Raw genomic sequence first — 14,436 nt, 5'->3', positions numbered from 1 at the left:
AATCAAATGTTGAACAATTCTAACATTAAAAATATTTCTCCACAATCCTATATTTAGAAATTTAAAAAAATAAATAAAAAAAATTGTAAGGACTTACTTATTACTTTCATAAAATACTAAGGACTAAAATATTATTTTTTTAATTAATCACTAAATATGTCTTATTAATATATTTTACTTAATTTATTTAGAATTTTAAAAATTATGCAAGATAAAATGAGAATACACAAATTTTAAACCATCTCAACCCACCGAATCAATGGATTGAGAAGTTGTAAAATGATGGTTAAAAAACATCATTTTACAACCCAAAATAACTATTTTTAAGGAACAATTTTCCAAGAAAAACCATGCTAGCTATTATGAAACAATAGAAAACTATGATACAAACAGGGTTTAAATAGCTGAAGGACATAGAGGCGAGAGAGGAAAAAGAGAGGAAGTAAACGGAAAGATTTCGTCGACGAAGGTGATTTCTCTTATTCTTCGACGAGAGGCAACTAAAGCTCTTATTGAGAAGAATAAGAGGTCCACCAATTCAAAGAAACTTCCAAGGCCTATCTTCGAAGCTCTTCAGTTCACAGAGCATTATTGTTTTGTGCAGCATTAATTTGTTTTGTACTGCTAAGTTGTTTTAAACTTGAGGATGGTTGTTTGATTTGGAATTTTTGAACAACCATGACCGGACGGCAATCTCTACTTCGTTAAAACAGCCTGCCACCAGATATTACTGTTTTTAAAAGAACTTGTTCTTCGATTTGGACTGGGAGCCAACCGAGCTTGATCCTTATGAATTGAATAAATTAACAAGACATCTTATGAAGATAGAATTATCAAGATCATATAAGAAGTGGAAGTTGAATTTGATTTGATTGCCATTATATCCAATCATCCATAAGTTGGATGTGCATTTTCTGAATTGTCCTCCTGATAAAAATTTAATTTTCCTTTTGTCTTGTCAACTCTTACAATGTTGTTTTCCTTTAACATCCTGCAAAGTTGCTGTTCAATTAAATAAAGTATATATTCAAATAGTTCAGCGTCAGCCTTTTTGTGCTATATATGCTTACAATGACTGGTTGTATAATGTCTCTGCTAATGTGTCCTCCTGGTAGCGGTGTAGGCATGTGTCAAGTTGGTTCTCTTGAAACCAGCGATTTTATGGCCTGTTAGGCAAATGGATTGCCGGTGCCAACAACCAATAAATTATAACTGCAACTAATTGTTGTCATTGTTTTTATAGCTGTGTCATCATTTGATGCTACCAAAGTCAGCAATCTCTGCTATAGTTGAGCTAACGTTTAAGGGGGTATGTGCTGCTTGCACTTGTTGTCCTGGTACATGTGACCAATTTGTGTCCAACTTTACTCTGATTGCCAAGTTGTTGGCTTAGCTGTTAGCTATACACAGTAGATCAAGGAACAATCTCTGTTGCACAAGTAATTATAATGCATGGCCTGGGCAACAAACATCTGTAAAGTGGTGCTGAGATTAAGCATGGTGCAACAAGTACTCCATTCCATATGATCCATGAAATTTATAGCAGTCAAATTGGAAATCAGAATCAGATTTCTCTTTTAAGATGTTTTATTTATATATATAAACTGCAAAATCAAACAAATTTATTTTGTACTTAATAAAAATTAATTTATTTTTTATATTTTTATTTTTTTTAATTTTAATTATTGTAAGAGAATATAAAATAATATTTTTTATTTTGAATTAATTATAATTATAACTTTTACCATTTATTTAATTATAAGTAAAAATAAAAATAATATATTTTATTTTTTTTACTTCAAATAACTAAAGTTAATTATATTCAAAATTTTTTATTTTAATTAATTAAGCGAAAATATAAAAATTATATTTTTACTATGTTTTGTTTTAATTAGTATAATTAATTATAATTATAAAATTTAATTTTAATTATTTATATAAAAATATAAAAATAATAGTTTTATATTTTAATTATTATTATAATTATTTTAATTAATTGTTTTAATTATTAAGATTATTTTAATTGATTCATCTTAATTCAAATTCATTCAAGCAACTGATTCACATTTTTTTTTAAAATAAATGTTTATTACCCATAAAGTAAGTCTAAAATTAAAATTGCAGAAGTTCAATTGTCTCAAAATAAAAGAAGAATTAATTGTTTTTTAAAAATTTAGGCTTTATTTAACTTTTTTCCTTTTCTGGCCCTTTTCTTTTTAGTCCTTTTTGCAATATATATATATATATACCACTCTTCTCCCTCCTATCTCTAGTGTATTTTTATTATAATACTATCCCATTTAACTTAAGGATTGAGAGATCCTCATCAGTAATCTATAGAGCTTCTATAATGAAACAACAAAAATAAAACCTATATTAATGAAATTACAATTTCAGATTTCACCATCTCTGCTCACAAGCCATGTATTCAAATTTCAATGAATTGCTTTCTTGTTTCATTGCTTCCAATTATCCATTTAAATTATGCAATTAATTAAGAAAATATGAGATGAGAATCAAGATAATGACATTGACAATCATATAATGACAAAATATTTTTCATGTGGAAAATTTGATAATTTTTAAAATTATATTGATAAAAAAAATATATTAAATGAGCAAAAATCAACCATTATTTTTTGTTTGTGTTTTCACAATTGGCATGTGGATAACATATCATCACCACAGTCGCTATTGTTTCCCTTGCAAAAATAGGTGTTAAAATTAAAAATTGTTGGAATATTATAAGACTGGTTCTCCTCCTTAGGAGAATATCATCTTTTACAATTGTATCAACTTACTCCTCTTACTACAGTAAATGTAATCTTTATTGAGTTTCTTGGAAATGTTTCCCTTTCTAATAAACAATTTCAATTTCGACAAGAGTTATTTGACATGAGATGCTGCTCTCTCAAAAGGATAGATATAGAAATGCACTATCAACGTATAGTGCAACGCTATTATCTATTAAATGGGTTTAATGATGTTAACTTCCGTCACATCTACATTGCTTGTTTACCAGAGCAATTATAACCGGAACTTCACCGATCTATCACAGCTACCAGGAGAGATTTCAACACAATAGAGAGATTTCAACACAATCTCCATTGGAGAAATACACCATCTCACTTTAGCCTGCCTGAAAAAGATATGTGGCCAGTAGAAAATGTTCAGAGACACCATTGATAATAGCAAGACTCTTAAGCATGTCTGTCAAAAGTCTCATTTGTCAATTAAATGTAAAGATAGAAACTGTGATTGTAAAACCAAGAAAAAGAGTGTAACACCCCAAAATTTTATTATTTATGAGTATTTTTGGTATTTTAATTTTATTTGAATTTTAGGAATTTTTTTGAGATTTTTCGGATTTTAAAAATCGGGTTCGATTTTCCGAAAATATAAACTTTGATGATTTTTAAAAATTAATTTAAAGACCACGTGGCAAAACTAAAAATATATTTGGAGTCTACGTATTTTTCTGAGTTTTATGGAATTTTTTCGGAATTTTTGGACCTCGTTTTCGGTCCCGAGGCAGAGTAAAAATTCAAAATTTTATATTTCGAATCGAACCGGCCGAATCGAATCGGACCGGATCGGACCGGTCGAATCGGACCGGTCTCTTCTCTTTTTCTTCCTCCCGGGCGTGACGCCCTCTCCTCTCTTCTCTCTCGTTTCTCTCTCCTCTCGCTTCTAGCCGCGCCCATGACCAGCCCGGCCAAAGCGGCCGCCACCAGCCAATGGCCGGCCGCCAAACGGCCGAACGCCGCGAACGCCCTGCGCGCCTTCCTCGGCCAAATTCGGCCGATCCGGCCACCAATTGGACCGGGTCTTGTGTCCAAAATCATCTACTCGGCGAGAGCTTTCCATAGACACCAAGAACGCCGAAATCCATCGAGCGGATTGTCCGATTTTTGCTCGGGAAGATTTTAGCCAATTTCGACTTTTGGGTTAGATTTCTCGAAAACCGTGAATCCCACGAGGAAACCGAGGCCACCAGCACGCTCCATTCGTCGAGAGCTTCGCAACGACATAAATTTCGAATTTTTCCGACACCGTTTTTCGGTGGGTCCCACGGAACTTCGCAGTGTATTTTCGACCATTTAATGAGCTTAGAAAATTCTGAAAAATTTATGTACTAACCCCCGTGTTATGGGCTTCGTGTAGGTATCCTCGATTCGCGGAAATTCGGCGATTGACCGATCGCAAATTTGGGCGAACCGGACATCAGGAAAAGTCTCCGATTGACCGGCTTTGGCTAGCCCCCCATTGTCAGACGTCCCGAGCGCGTCCCCGAAGTCGGAATCGGCAAAGGTAAACCCGAACCTAGTTTTTACGTAATTTTCTAGTGCTTAAATAGGATTAAAAATCCATAAAATATTCGTGGTAGCTTAGAAAATTACGATTCTTTTTGCAATAGCTTAGTAATATTGCTAAGGACCGCGGGGCAAATTTTTATAATTTTTAGAGCTTGTTTGTGCAGTTTTTGCAAAAATGATCAATAATAAGGACTAAATTGAAATTTTGCGTATTGTGATGGATGATTGATTTGATGGGCCCAGGAGGGGCTGTGTGATATGATTGAACTGTTGATGTATGGATTGCGAGTATAGAAGTGCGTTTTTAGCCCTTTTGCAGGTTGGGTAGGTCCTAGGTATGGGAGACTCTGCGGATTTTAGACGACTTAGACGTACTTGATCTTTTTCTTTGTTTGTATTGAGTCAAATTTATTAAATAGATGTAATGTAATTGTCAGGTGAGCCGGGACAACCTTCTTCCTCCGCCCAGCCGCCACAGTAATTTGTCGTCAAGTTTGTGAGTAAAATATTAATTTTAATTGTAATTTCGATATTATTATATGTTCAGCATGCCCATGCATCACTTATATGCATATATTTATGTAGTTAAACTCTAGGCACGATTTATGTTGCATTCATAACTGTTAATGTGCCATGAGTGTTGCTGTGGTAATTTGGAGCAGTGTGCGTGCGTTGGCGTGCGTGTGATGTGGTGTGGACTATGGATAGGACGGGGTAGTCACGGCTTGAGTTCTTTTGGGACCCGTTCCTTGAGGGGTAGTCACGGCTTGAGTTCTTTGCTGGGACCCTCGATTTGGTTTATTAAGCGAAAGTCCGGCTTGAGTTCTTCGCTGGCACCAGGTTGGATTTAAGAGAGCTGTATAGGGGATCAGCTCCCAATATATTATGATTGATGCTACAGGGTGTGTGAGTGCTCCAAATTACCTTTTTGATGCTATGATGTGAATATGATGTTGATGTTGCATTTCACTCTACAGGGTGCATTAGTTACAGATAGTTATAGAGATTATGGTTAAAATTGATATTTTACTCTCTGAGTTGAACGCTCACTCCTGTTCAAAAATTTTTACAGGCCACAGGAGGATATTTTGTTCTGGGTTAACCTGCTTTTCTACCTCGCAGGTTGTTTATCAATATTGTGTAATTTTAATTACTCCTAGAATTTCCGCATGTGTTAGCAGTAATTATTTGAATTTGGTCTGTAATATTATTATCATGTTGGACCTGTAAACTAAATATGCTATGCATGTTTGATGGATTGGATGAGGGAGCTGAGCTCCCATTTATTTTATGTTGATGAGTATGTGGAGGGTGAGCTGAGCTCCCCAAATGACTATATATTGTGTTTACAGTGGGTGAGTCGAAAACTCCCGTTGGTAAGTCCATTTTATGGCGGACTCTGTCAGTTTGTTTTCTTGAAATTGGGCCCAAATGGGCCTCGGCATTGGGTAAATGAGCAGTTAGGCTTACTACGGGCCTCGGGGCTTTGGTGGCCAGTCCTAGTCTTGGTCGCCCAGTCCTAGTCTTGAGTCGGCCCATAGGTTGGGTCGTGACAAAGAGCACCATAAAAAGTATTACAATAAGCAATATTATCCTTTTAAGTCTCCCACACAGAAGGGCAAACGATCAGTTTGATATTTTAAAAGAAGGATGCCCAACCTTGGAGATCAGAGTAGACAGCAGCAGTAAAGGCGCTAAAAGCAGAGGCCCAACATCCTCCACCTCTCAAGATTCCTAGCACTGATGAAAGAATCCTACAGACCGATGCTAGTGATACTCACTGAGGCGCTTTACTGATAAAATCTCACGATAGTCATAAAGACATCTGTGATTATGCTAGCGGACAGTTCAAACAATTAACTATTAAATTAAATATTATGTTAAAATTTATATAAAATTAATAAAGTCTATATATTGAGTGTATAAATTTAAATATAAAATTATATTTAATTATTATTATTAAAAAAATTTTACCATTTTAATGATTAAAATACATTAAATTTAATTTTAAATTATTTTTTAATATTTTTAATTAATTTATTTAAAAAAATATTTTACTTGACAGGAAATTTAAAATGCCAAGCATGCTTTTAACCACTCAAACAACCTAGACTACCCCAGGCGATAACCGCTTCTTTTCAAGGCCGAACAAGGAATTTCTAGATCCTCTAGGTAGCTAGAAGCCTAGAATTTTCTGCGTTCAGCCGGTCACGTTCAAATTTCTGTCAGGCGGGGCGCACATAGGAGCTGGGGATCTTGAAACTATTAAAACTATATCTCAGTATAAGTATATCCTCCAAAACTCCAAAGCGCACCGCCAAAAACCCAATAACGGGCGTCCACGTCGTCTCTCGCCGACTTGTTTCCCGTTCTCCGGTATTCGTTGTTCGTGGTTCCAAACGGTGGATTTCGTAATTGTATACTTGTGTGGGTCGAAATTAGGGATAGGGTTGGACTGTTCACTCTGCTCCAAGCCAAAACAGCTCAGCCTCAGTTTCTATTCATGAACTGGAACATAATAGATATAGATTCTCTTGTTTATTCAATACGATGTCGATTTTGAGACGGAGATCAAAAGTTCGGAATTCTTCAGATTTCTCAGAGGCTGAGAAAGACAAAGACGCAGACGAGAGCAAGAAGGATAAGGGGAAGGAGAAACTTAACCGAAAGCAAGACGGAGGAGAGAGGAGGATAAAGAAATGGACTTGCGTCGACAGCTGTTGTTGGTTCATTGGTTTTATATGCTCGATGTGGTGGTTTTTGCTTTTCTTGTACAACGCAATGCCTGCGTCTTTCCCTCAGTACGTGACGGAGGCAATCACGGGGCCATTGCCGGACCCGCCTGGTGTGAAATTAAAAAAAGAAGGGCTAACCGCCAAGCATCCGGTGGTTTTCGTGCCTGGAATTGTTACCGGTGGGCTGGAATTGTGGGAGGGACGCCAGTGTGCTGACGGATTGTTTAGAAAGAGACTATGGGGTGGCACATTTGGGGAAGTGTACAAAAGGTACTTCTTTTTTTTTTTTTTGCTTTTTAACTTTGACTTTGTAATTGTGTTTCTTAATTTGATGCAAGTTATGGCTCTACGATGCAATTATGTGAATATTTTCCTATTTGTTCGTTTTCCCTTTTGTATTTTTTCCCCAATTAATGCTTAATGGCGAACCTGTGGTTGGATAAGGTTGCTTAGTTGGTAAACATTAATCAAAATGGGTTTGAATTTGATGGCGGTGGTCACCTCACAAGTAACTTGTAATGGATTTAGAATAGTCTAAAACCTGAGTAATATTGGTGCCAGTATACTAGTTTTCAGTTTAATAAGTATAAATTTTTGTGGGTGGGTGCATCTGCTTTGTTGTTGTTTGCTAAAGCAGAGCAGACGGGACGGGACAGAGAAGACATCTGCTTTTAGTGTTGAAACTTGGAAATCTGGAAGTTTTGAGTGCATCGCAAAGCCTTTTAAAAGTCCATGATTTGAAATCCGTTTTATATGGTAGTGAACAAAGGGATGCTCTAGAATATATAGTAGTGACCAATTCAAGCATACGTTAAATGCTCAAACATGTTTTTAATGTTGGCATGCAGTTAGAATCTAATTGTATGTGAAATATGTGACAACAAAGTTTAGTATATTAATAATTTGGTGCAGAAATAGAATCTAATTCTATTTGAAAAATGTGACAGGAAAGTTTAGTATATTAATAATTTGGTGCGGAAAGCGAATCTAATTCTATATCAATGTTGTTTAGGGGGAAATTTTAGTAGAATAATAATTGGTGCGCAGAACTACACTTTATCTTGTTTTCCAGTGATTGTAAAATGATGCTTCCACAGTTATAATTAGATACCTCTACTTTGATTTTCTTCTTTGTTAACAGAAATTTGCCACGTAATTGTGGTGAGGGCTGCTTCTAATAATTATTGGTGGTTTCAATGGTTAATCTTGTGTGGATTTTTTTTCCGACTAGCTGGTATCTAGGTACCCTTTTTGTTTTAGACAACGCGAAATTTCACTCTTCATATAATAATAATAATAGAAATTTTGAAACTGAATATAGAGGTGTCATGTTGGCATCTGACTTCTATCTTTTTCTTAATTTTGTGTAACGATAAAGTTTCTTGTCAAAATTTTGATATATGATAGTAGTGCCATGAAATTCTAATCATAGATCATCAAATGTGTCATCCAGCCTTAGTTACCAGGAATCCACCAAGTATAGCTTTTGCTTTATGAGATTAGTATGTGATGGTTCTTTAAACATTATAATTCTTTGGTATTTAGAAGACCCATTTCTACTATTCTTTTCTTCCCTATTGAGAGACGCTAATTGAATGATTTGTGGTTCATTATTAAATTTTTCTGTGTTCTTCCTTTTGAGTTGGAGTGGCCATTAACAATTGACTAGAATATTTAGCTTCTTAGCATGTTCATTAAATATGTGATGCAAGAGTATTATGTTGTGTAACTTTTTTCTTTCTTGTATTTGTATACCACTAGATACAAGGACATAACTCTGTCAGTATTCGAAGGGTGCCTTGATCTAAATTTTGCAGCAAAATATATATGTAACTAAATCACAACACTTATAGGACCGATAGTTAGTTTCCTTCGGTAGATCTGACCATAGGCAGTTGAATTCTTGAAAAATCTGTTTATTCTTAAATGCTGCTCTGAAACAGATATTTCATAATACATAATCTTGGTAACATTATTTGAATTTTTTTTAGGCAAAATTTATTGTTATATTGTCAGCCTGTGGCCTGTAAAGTTTTGTGATTGATGTATTTTGGTACTTGACAATTTTTAAAAATTCAACCTAATAATTTACAGAAGGGAAGGCACTATAATTTGATTTGATTGCTGCTGTTCCTTGTTTCTATGAGTGTTAAGTGAACCAAATAATTCCTGTTTGAAATGATTCATTTTCAGTAGATTTAAGTGGGTTCAATTCCTAAAATTTCTCGCCAATGTTCCAAATTATGTTGATTATGAGTTGGACATTAATGGTGGTGGAATTGACTATTTGAAGCTTGTTTCTTCCCCCCTTGTTTCTCCTTACTTTCATGCAGACCGTTATGCTGGGTTGAGCATATGTCACTAGACAATGAAACTGGACTGGACCCTCCTGGCATAAGGGTCAGGCCTGTATCTGGACTTGTGGCAGCTGATTATTTTGCACCTGGTTATTTTGTCTGGGCAGTTTTAATTGCTAATTTGGCTCGCATTGGATATGAGGAGAAAACCATGTATATGGCTGCATATGATTGGAGAATATCATTCCAGAACACTGAGGTATGGTTTTTTAAGCATAGATTTGCTTTTTAGGTCATATCTTTTCTTTTCCGAGTCTTAGTTTTACATACTCTATTGGTAGTTTTTGTGGGGTTATATATTCCTTCTCCTTTGATTTGTATTGCTTTCTCAATTAGTTTACTGACTTCTTTCTAATTGATTTGATCAGGTCAGGGACAGAACTCTGAGCAGGATAAAAAGTAATATAGAACTCATGGTGGCTACTAATGGTGGGAGAAAGGTGGTTGTTATTCCACATTCAATGGGTGTTCTGTACTTTCTGCATTTCATGAAATGGGTTGAGGCACCCGCACCAATGGGTGGTGGGGGTGGAACAAATTGGTGTGCTGAGCATATAAAGGCGGTGATGAATATTGGTGGACCCTTTTTAGGTGTGCCAAAAGCAGTCTCTGGATTTTTCTCCAATGAAGCCAGGGATATTGCTGCAGCCAGGTTTTTCTTTTAACTAATAAATCAAAACACAAGTAACATTTTAATTTTATTTTGCCACGAATTCACCTTCCCTCTCGATTTTTCTTTTCAGTTTGGATTCAATTTGCAACAAGTGGTATCTGGACATGCTTATATCCTTCAATTTATCATTTAACCTTCCCAATGTTTTGAACCAAATAAATTTTCAGACTATTCTGTGCTGTTTTATTTTTTGGGTCTTGATGAAAATGCTAATCATTTTACAGGGCTTATGCTCCAGGCTTTCTGGATAAGGATGTTTTTGGTCTTCAAACTCTGCAACATTTAATGCGGATGGCTCGCACATGGGATTCAACCATGTCTATGATACCAAAAGGTGGGGATACTATCTGGGGTGGCCTTGATTGGTCACCTGAAGGAGTCTACAATTGTGGTGCAAAGAAACCAAAGAACAATAATACACACACTAAAGTTCCAAATGGGAAAGGGGCATCGAGTTTCATGGAAGGTGTGAACTATGGGAGAATTGTATCATTCGGGAAAGATGTGGCTGAGCTTCATTCCTCCAAAATTGAGAGGGTTGATTTTAGGGTAATACTTTCTGTTCAGTTAATGATAGGGATCCTATTGAATGAAAATGTATATCCCCTCAAGCCCCCCCTCCTCTCTCTCTCTCTCACACACACACACGCACACAGACACACACACAGAGGGATTTCAGTTAGCCTGCAGTTGACAAAATTAATGTTATTGGTCCATCTAGTACATCTTCATGTATCAATTTGCCTCAATTTCCCATGATATCATTTGCTCCTTTGGTGATGATCACATTGGTTCAGCCTTTTGATATCCTCTAGACATAGAGGGCTACATTTTTAAAAGTATTTTCAGTGGAAGTGTGATGATTCTAATCTCATGCGTCAAATGTAAGTTTGTATAATCAATAATTTTTAATTTGCTAGAATGCACAAGCAATCACTAGAGAAGTCGACTGTTTGGCATATTGAATTCTCAGAAATTCTTACTTTATTAATTCATGATAATAAATAAAGTTTAGCTCATTCATATCTTGAGATACTAACAGTTGCTTATACCACATGTTATTAATAGTTGATTTTCTGAGTTGGCTTGGTTTTTATGATTTTAGATGTCATTGATCTGCAGGATTCTGTTAAGGGTAATAACCCTGTGAACAAGTGTGACGTCTGGACAGAATACCAAGAATTGGGTGTTGGGGGTATTAAAGCTGTTGTGGACTACAAAGTTTACACAGCTGGATCAATTTTGGATCTGCTTCATTTTGTTGCTCCCAAGCTTATGAAACGTGAAGGTGCTCATTTTTCACATGGCATTGCAGACAATTTAGATGATCCTAAATATACACACTACAAATATTGGTCGAACCCCTTAGAAACAAGGTGAGAACTTCCATCTTTTGTTAGTGAAGACTTTTTAATTTATAACAAATGAACTTAATTTAATTGTTCTGCACATAAGTTTTGCAAAGCAAATTCATGATATATTTTATTATTGGCAAATGCTTTTCATTTGCTATATGCACAATTTCCTTTGAAACAGTTGGATTATCATAGCGTAAGTTCTCTACCAAATATGTTTCACTTGGGCTGATAATTGTGAATTTTCCCCTCTTAGTTCCTGTTTGTAACTGTTTTTGGTTTAATGATGAATAATTTTTAATTCATGTTTGCTTTAGGCTGATTATTGACCACATCATAAGATTTTTCTTTATGATGTTCTTGTACTTTAACATGAACAAATTTCATGTGGGGGACAGCTTAATTTTCTTTATTGCTTCTACAGATTACCGAATGCTCCCGAGATGGAGATTTTTTCTATGTATGGAGTTGGAATACCCACTGAAAGAGCATATGTTTACAAGCTAACTTCGACTGCTGAATGCTCAATTCCATTTCAGATAGATACCTCAGCAAATGGTGGAAGTGAGAACTCTTGTTTAAAAGATGGAGTTTTTTCTGTTAATGGAGATGAGACAGTTCCTGTCTTGAGTGCAGGTTTTATGTGTGCAAAAGGTTGGAGAGGGAAAACCAGATTCAATCCTTCAGGCATCCGTACTTACGTAAGGGAATATAATCATGCTCCTCCAGCTAATCTTCTGGAGGGCCGAGGCACCCAAAGTGGTGCTCATGTTGATATGCTGGGGAACTTCGCATTAATAGAGGACATTTTAAGGGTAGCAGCGGGAGCTACTGGGGAGGAGTTGGGTGGAGACCAGGTTCACTCTGATATTTTCAAGTGGTCCAAAAAGATCAACTTGCAGCTATAGTTCATACGGTGAGTGCCAAAAACTTGTTTATATGGTCTGTATGAATGAAGTAGAGTATTATTAAGGATTCGGTTGATGCATTTTTTGCCATGGATTTTTAAATGTTCTGTTGGTTCTACTTTTTTTTTTTAATTATCTTTTATTTACAAAATTGGCCTTAGACCAAAGAACATCCGGCAAAGATTTTTCAAAATGTTCTAATAATAACTTGCTTATTTATTTTATTTTTTTTTCTTTTTTCCTTCTTTTTTTTTTTTTTTTTTTTTTTATCCTATCCTCCCAACTGGGTAGCACTGGATCCCTCTCATCAAGTGGCTTTTCTACTTTGTCGTGTCAACTCTGCAGTTAATGTATGACCCTTGCAATTTTCTAGCTGGCCTCACAGTAGTCACATTCATCCTTTGGCAGCGAAGATCATACACCCACTTTTCCCACTGGCACTTCAAGAAACTCCTAACAGACTACGGATGCAGCCGAAGTCGGTGAATTGTGGAGGTACATTAATTAGCTCAAATTCAACAAGGTTTCTGTTACAAAACCAATGCCATCCCTCCTGTATCATCCCTTCATTGTTTTGGAAAGGGCCTAACTAGTTTACCGATTGGTGCATTTGAGTTCTCTAGTCTCCTGAAATTATGGTTAACCTGTAATTATCCAACTATTGTGAATAAAATGTGTTATAAGTTTGCTTTCCCTTTGAATTTTTGATCTTGCTGCTTTCACAAGGGGCACCATACTTGGTTCTTCTTGGTGTCTAGGGTTGATCTAGACGCGGCCACCAAACGGCCAGTTCTGGGTCTGAACTAGCACTTTAGTATGATTGAATTCATACATGGTTCCGGTTTGATTTTGATTTTGATCAAACCCAAAGGTTGAATTTTATTTTATTTTCTTTTTTAAATTTCGATTTTGATTGAAACTGAACTGACTATTTATGATCCGGTTTAAATCAAAATTTGATAAATTCAGTTTTAAATTAAACTGGATTGGTTTTGATTCTGAATCAGCCCTCGGCCAGATTCAGGTTTATCTATGTTTTTTTTGGGTGGAGATTTAATTAAACGAGCTTGTTAGCCCATTTTGATTCTAAATTCTAATGGAATTCACGAGGCCTTTTAACAGAGTTGCTGGCCGCTTGAAAGCTGACAGAGCATCTGCTTCGTATAGCTAACGTCTTGTGCTTCTTCTACAATTTAAAAAGAAAAATAGTCTGGAGGGTGCTTCTTCTGAGGTTGGACGTTTCAGGGCTGGCTTCACTTGGCCTCCTATAATTATAAATCAAAGTAACATATTTTAAGAACAATCTCATTTTGTTTTGCATAATCTAGGTCCTAATGTCAAGATTACCCTTACTATATCAAAGTACATCTTTTTTCCAAAATTCCAAATGTTGCCTTTGAACTTTCACTATAAATGGTCTTTTTGGTAATTAGCCTAAATTGGAGTTGTTTGTATTAAAAAAATAAATGTGTAATAGTTTTGGGCAATTAAATAAGCATTAACAAATAATTAATGTTTCTGAAAAGGAGACAAAAGACGGAGTCTTTGGTGAGCATGAGATAATAGATCTTCGTCGGCAACGCCGTCGTTTAGTGGACTCGTGACTTTCTCAGAGTGCTGTCGTAGCAGTCAACTCAAAGCCATTTATGGTTTATGGCTAAGGATTCCCGTCTTGTGCAAACAACATCCAAGGCAATGGTCACTTATAGTACATAAAATTTAAAATTTTATTTAAAATTTTATAAATATTATGTTAAATGTTATATAATTTATAAGAATTGATTTAAAGAGTAAAAGGTAATGTGACATGTTCATATAGAATTAAAAATTATTATTATTTTTTTTTTATAATATATAATATTTTATTACCTCAATTTTTCATCTTTATTTATTATTAATACTTTATTTTTTATTTTTCTCTTTTTTTAATAAAAGGTAAAATTATATTTTTTTTTACTCTATTTTTTTTTCACGTTTATATGTGAATAATATTTTTGTGTTTCTTTTTTTTTTTTTGTTGATGATGTATTAGTTTAATGAAATAAAGTTATCACCCGATATTCATCTTTATCGATAACACTAAGAGAAGCTT

General features: G+C 35.1%; 1 protein-coding gene and 1 long non-coding RNA gene across 7 annotated transcripts; both read left to right on the top strand.

The window, feature by feature from the left end:
* The first annotated feature begins 4,250 nt into the window (after positions 1–4,250).
* Positions 4,251–5,654, top strand: LOC131170406 (uncharacterized). Its single transcript, XR_009141164.1, has 3 exons — positions 4,251–4,311; positions 4,754–4,812; positions 5,389–5,654. It is a non-coding gene; the product is annotated as an uncharacterized LOC131170406 (long non-coding RNA).
* Positions 5,655–6,417: 763 nt separating this feature from the next.
* On the top strand, positions 6,418–13,037 carry LOC110668138 (phospholipid:diacylglycerol acyltransferase 1). 6 transcript variants are annotated; one of them, XM_021829253.2, is made up of 9 exons: positions 6,418–7,321; positions 9,385–9,607; positions 9,777–10,060; positions 10,152–10,175; positions 10,306–10,630; positions 11,204–11,457; positions 11,861–12,000; positions 12,073–12,352; positions 12,753–13,037. In XM_021829253.2, the coding sequence occupies exons 1-8, from the start codon at positions 6,867–6,869 to the stop codon at positions 12,342–12,344; spliced, it is 1,977 nt and encodes a 658-aa protein (XP_021684945.2). In that variant the 5' UTR covers positions 6,418–6,866; the 3' UTR covers positions 12,345–12,352; positions 12,753–13,037. The 6 variants fall into 6 exon arrangements, with proteins under 6 accessions (XP_021684945.2, XP_021684939.2, XP_021684941.2 ...); XM_021829247.2 differs by having other exon boundaries at positions 11,861–12,352; XM_021829249.2 differs by having other exon boundaries at positions 11,861–12,352; positions 12,718–13,037.
* Positions 13,038–14,436: the final 1,399 nt, after the last annotated feature.

The sequence above is a fragment of the Hevea brasiliensis genome, chromosome 11 (genome assembly GCF_030052815.1).
Source record: "Hevea brasiliensis isolate MT/VB/25A 57/8 chromosome 11, ASM3005281v1, whole genome shotgun sequence".
NCBI lineage: Eukaryota > Viridiplantae > Streptophyta > Magnoliopsida > Malpighiales > Euphorbiaceae > Hevea > Hevea brasiliensis.
This window is presented reverse-complemented; position numbering and strand designations above follow the sequence as displayed.